The 6,000-nt window shown below is 37.3% G+C and overlaps 1 protein-coding gene across 1 annotated transcript in view; it reads right to left on the bottom strand.

The window, feature by feature from the left end:
• Positions 1–4,641: 4,641 nt before the first annotated feature.
• LOC140140127 (ectonucleotide pyrophosphatase/phosphodiesterase family member 7-like) overlaps positions 4,642–6,000 on the bottom strand; it is a 31,471-nt gene continuing 30,112 nt past the window's right edge. The window contains exon 7 of the mRNA XM_072161964.1: positions 4,642–5,834. Coding sequence (XP_072018065.1) covers positions 5,424–5,834 — 411 coding nt within the window. The 3' untranslated portion in view covers positions 4,642–5,423. The remainder of the gene's footprint in view (positions 5,835–6,000) is intronic.

Below are 6,000 nucleotides of genomic sequence, written 5' to 3'. Positions count from 1 at the left end.
TTACTAAGACGTGAATAGCGAGGTCACCGCCGGGGGTCAGAGATCAGGCTCCAGGTTACACTCACATTGATACGCATTGGTCACGTGTCCAGAAAATTTTCCCGTGAAAATTTACCTATTAATGTTGACTGATATATGGCTTTAAATACATACATGGTCAGAATTGACCAAAATAATTATGTAAATGTGCACTATTCTTTTGGCCTATTTTAGGCCACAATTATCTTCAGTTTGGCCTATTTTAGCATTAACATTACAATTCTTTGGTACGCTTTATGCCCGGTGAAGTCATTTTGATTTTACAATTTTGTTCCACTTGGAAATTAAGTGAATGCTACTGTTTGAGTTGTGAATGTCAGTTTGACCAGACATAAGTACAATCCATGTACATCTATTAAAATCCCACAAGAGCTTAATTTGACTTACAATAACATTTATATTTAATCCTTATATGTGACCCGTTACAGCGAAAGGTACCTTATGTCGGCTGCTACAAGTGTCTCTTTTTCCCCAATGTTGGCAGAAAATATCAAACAATAATGACAATCTGAAGTGGCGGTCATTTCAAATCATCTACAAGTCAACGAGGTTCAGGAATGTCCTCTCATTGTTAGTGGGTGGCTAATACATACCTATACATTAATACAAATACAATACAAAACCACTCATGCCACTTGAACAGGGATTAGCCATATCAAATAAAGACTAGAGCTGTATAACAAACAGTTCTATAGACAGGTACAAGCTTATTATCCTCTACAACAATAGGATTAATGATTGGTTTAGAATGCATTTTGTTACTAGCAAAATAAGGCATATGTAGCTCCCGACTTAAGGTACCTTTTGCTGTAACGGGTCACATATTATATATTATTATTTATTAAATCCCCTGATAGAATGATTCTATTACAGCATATTCCAATTGTTGGCAAATCCCATAAGCCTTTGCGGGTAGACCTGAGATACCGTCATTTGACACATGATTCAACAACTCTTCATATACCTTTGTACAGGAGCCAACCGTTGTTAATCCGTGATGAACCCACACTTTTACTGTAGCATATACGCGAACGCAAGCGAGACTACGCGAGAGCGCGTAAAATTCGTCATGCCTGGAACCTTTGTGCGTATGCCAGCTTACAAGTTGAATTCAGTATTTTTCAGGTAGTGGCTAAACATTGCCATTCTGTAGTTTTATTGCTGAAATCAAAAGAGAAATCATCCAAGTTTTTGTAAGGCTGAGTGGCAATGATTGACTGACATTCCTGGTAAAATAATCGTGAATTATACGATCTGTAGCTTCTTTTCAGAGTTGAAAGGATTCAATCATGTTTCACCGTTGTTCATCACCGATTATCAACTCGCGTCCGCGTGTCTGCATGGTAAACCACTCAGACGACGCGGACGCATCGTTGTTAATCGGTGATGAACAACGGTGAAACATGATTGAATCCCTAATTTAATGTGTATCGTTACTGCACATTTGAAAGCCGTGAAGTGCGCAGAAACAATGTGCGCATTTGCATGACGACATCACAGGTCTACCCACAAAGGCTTATAAATGGGATTGACCAATAAGGTCAATTGAATAATTATGCAATATATTCATCTGAGAAATTAAAATTCGCTGTCGTAGTGCGTTGTTGCTAGGTCAACTGGATCACCATTTCTTTGTTTAAGAACCACTGATTGAAATGATCACAACACAAAGCCTATGGCATATCAAAATTCGGAACAGGTGTATGACCCCAGGCTTGGAGCAGTAACCAATGTGCACTACGTCAGGAAAATATAGCTTCTACATTAAGTTTAATCCTTTTCAATCCTACCACCATTCTTACTATATTGCTGATTGGCTCAATAAATCATAATAGTCTTATTGTAACCAATCAGCAATTTGTACTTTTGGGCTAAATTAAAAATATTGTAGATCAAATAATTGAATACAGTAAAAAAATGGCAGAAAGCACAAGGTACTTTCTGTGATCAGTTAATTTATAAAATCTAAAAACTAAATTGATACATTTTGGCAGGAAGCATATGTCTGTTGGCATAGACACTTCCTGCAAGACGTGATTACAAATAATTTTTGTGATTTGACGTACACTTCACCATATAGTACAGCTGCTAAGCTCCCAAACAGGGAGTCACTACCGTATTTCGTCAACCAAGATGTTTCAAAAATGCCGATATTTCCATGCTATCTTGTGTAGTAAGCTTACCAAGTTGCGCACATGGTCCATAATAGCGTCAATAATTGGCGAAAATCTGGATCAAAAACCCGGAAGTGAGCCAGAAGTCAGTGTTTCTAGTTCATAGTTCTTCATTTTAGCGTGTGTTTTTAGTTTACCTAATGATTTTAATGTGAATTATCGTTCTAAAATTGACCTTGAATAAACGCCCCCCCCCCCCTTGGGAAAATGTAACGTCCCCCGGGGGCGTTTATTTGACGAAATACGGTATGTACTTTCTGATAAATTAATGATTTTCCACACATGAAGTACATAGTCCAATGTTGCTTTTTAAAACATGGAAACATTTTTGGTTTGACCCCTGGTGACCGCTAAAAGTCATAACAGGTCATACAGGGGTAAAACATGTGGTGTCAGTGGAGCTGTAACATGTAATAGTTACCCAGCAAAGTTTTTTTAAACAGAAAACGTTTAAATGTTGAATTACATAAAGTGTATATAAAAAACATATTTTATATGTTCAAAAACCTTTGCGAAAGCTTGCTGCAAAACATTCTAACATTATTTCAGTTAAATTTTTTACCAAAAATATTTAACAATAACAATTTAACAACATTTTTTTAAATGTTGTTGTATTGTTTTTTATATAAAACATTTTATAATGTTTTAATAACCTCGATATAACCCAACATTTAAATGTTTTATGCTTTTCAAACATTTATTCAAAACCAAAACACCTTTATAACACATTTAGAAAGTTTTAAAAACAGTTTTGTGTTTGCTGGGTACCTTTATATGGCTTCAATAACCTTTTGGTTTGTTCCCTTATCTACACACACAAAATCTTCCATCAAGAAAACAAATTCTAGCTTCCATCACCTCAATTCAAAATACCTTATTTGCTAAGGCCAAAAAAAAAAAAGGTTCGCCTCAAAGCTCACGAGTGGTTTGAAAACAAATGCAAAATGCGATTTTTTTTTTTTTTTATAATTTTTTTATTCCTGACTTTTTTATGGTATTTTGAGAAAAAAAGTCTGATTTTTGCCCAATTTTTCTGGAAAAAACTATTTCTTTTTTGTCAAATCGTGTGATTTTACAAATGCGTGCACGAGCTTTGAGACAAACCCTTTTTTTTTTTTTTGCCTAATACCCACATCATTACAATTATACATTGCTGGAATGTCAAACACAATTTAATTAAACACACATTTTAAATACTCTTATAGAAAGAAAATAGGTGATCACATCAATGCAGGCCACCCATGTTGTTTTTAGTGGGTGGGTAAGAGTACATTGACTCCTCAGCGCTAAAAGTGGGTACATGCGATAGCTGCCCTTTAAACATTTGGCAATTTACATACAGTATATTGTACTCATCTACACAAGGCAGCTATTGCATTTATAATTGAAGACTGAATTAAAAAGATTAGTTTGCGTATGATGTCCTGTCAACTAGACCTAAAATGCTGTACTGCGCAGGTCAACACCCAATCACGCCGTGCCTTTGCCCTGACGTCAGACACAAACTAGTATTTTTAATTTGGTCTTTAATACCCACTTCTGGCACTGAGCAGTCGACATGGTAGTTCCAAATAGGGCAATGATTACATCATGGGTTCAAGTTATGTTGCAAAGACTTTGAGTCAAGCATCACATGTGCAACTGTACAAGTTTCATTATTGTCACATGCATTTATTGCAGGTGTGGGTCACTTATTAGGAAAAAACAGCCGATTCAAAATCTAAGATGGCTGCCATTTGTATGTCCACCACTAAATGACAAAATATTAAAGGATAATAGTCATAAAAGCACCAACATTTAAAGTTGTCCTGAGTGTCCTTGCTTTGAATCAATTAGGAAATAAATGTAGCCAATTCAAAATCCAAGATGGCCACCATTTTTAAAGAACTGGCTAATATTTTTTTTCTTAATAACTGACTTACAAGGAGTGTATGTGCCAAGTGTATATGTGTTGCTTGTATCACCTTGGGGTCAATTGGGTCTCTAAACTGCAGTAACTATAAGAACTCTTTGGTAACTTGTAAACCTGTGAAAACCAGCAAAATAAAATAATTATCATATGCGAACTAATTAGGGCTGCTCTGCTAATAAGCACCTCCTATGTGAGTTTTCAAGCGATAACTGTGGAAGTGGCCCCTTTTCAATGCAGCGCCTGTACTAAATTCTGTCAAAATTCAGGCGTAGATTATGATTTTTGCCTTCAGATGCACTGTATTTTTATTGAAATGATTCCAAATTTGACCCCTCCCCTAAAAGTTACTGTCTTAAGCGCCTTGGGGCAGTGGCGTAGCGTGGGTCATCCGATTGGGAGGGCACCAACCATGATTGGGGGCACCGGGTCTGATTGGGGGGGGCACAAGCCATTTTTAGCAATTTTCCTATGGGATTTTCTAAATTTTGCAACCGTGTTCTCTGACGCAAGGGCCAATGCCTTGGGGTGCTAATCAGGTAGAATAAGGTACCATAAAAAATGACTGCATCTTTAAACTTGTAAAAGACGCTCAATTGTGGATTTTTTTTTCATTTTGAAGATGTTTAACTCACACTTTAGTCACATGGCTTAAAGAAGCCATTTGGATCCGCAGAAAAGGACATGACACTCTAAACAAAGACGAGGGGCCAACACACTCAACAACATCTTTGACCAACTCATCACACCCTTTACGGTAGTTCCTGTTGCCTATAAAAGGAAACAGTTGCTAGTCTGATGAAACCATTAGTCTAGCGGTGAAACATCACTCAAATGTGCTTAATCCTAACCCTAATTTCATGTAAAATTATATAAAGGAGTAACCAAAATTGAGTTAAACATCTTCATTTTTCTTTGGCATTGTTCAATCCATAGTTGAAATTAATATTCCCGATGAACTTTTTCAAAGATGCTCAATTATTAATAAACCACTGTATTCAAAAGTAGTAAGCTGGGAGCCTTTAGTTGGGTGCCTATAGACGAGTTGACTTCTGACGTCAATGCCTGGCAGTATGCGCACGCATCATCGCAATTTCCATTGTTTTTTGCCTGGCAGTATGCGTGCACATCATATTTTGTTCAGGGCTCGTGTTTTTAAAACTCCCACCACATCACAATAAGGCTACTGAACAGAGTAGTGGTTACATGGGGTTCACTCAAGCATATCGATATACCAGTCCCTTGCCTTTGTTGGTAAACATTGAGGTCAACTCATCTATAACGGCAACCCTAAGCAGACATCATACTTCATCCTCGTCATCCAAATCAATATCATTAGCTAATGATATAAAGCCGGTATGAGACCTATACTCATCGTCACGGCAACACGAAAACAATCCATTCTTACATAGTCCATATCTACCACAATAATATATTGTGGTCACACCGAGCACCAATGACGATATACTAAGGCACATTATGACTAGCGAAAGCGTCCTGACTGTTAGTGTATGGTCTTGCGGTGTGCCACATTCCCTAGGTGGTGTGGGCATCTTGATAGGTTGTGTAGGTTGTGTTGGATGTGTTGGATGTGCTGGTTCTTCTGTTGATGGTGTAATCAAGGCAAGCATATCTTGGTAGTGTTCTCTGCTACCATTATTGGGTGATGGGTCGAGATGAAGAATTTCACATATTAATGGATAGATGTTCACCTGCAAAAAGAATGAAAGAAAAGCATACTTCAGATTTCTGCCTGACCCCATTCTAGACATATTCAGGGACTGCCTTTTGAGAAGAGTGAGAGCAATCACTCTCTACTGCTCTCCTTAAATCCAATATAGGAGCAGACCTGAAACAGGGTCTTTTTTTAAAAAGAGG

The sequence above is a fragment of the Amphiura filiformis genome, chromosome 18, assembly GCF_039555335.1.
Source record: "Amphiura filiformis chromosome 18, Afil_fr2py, whole genome shotgun sequence".
Lineage (NCBI taxonomy): Eukaryota > Metazoa > Echinodermata > Ophiuroidea > Amphilepidida > Amphiuridae > Amphiura > Amphiura filiformis.
This window is presented reverse-complemented; position numbering and strand designations above follow the sequence as displayed.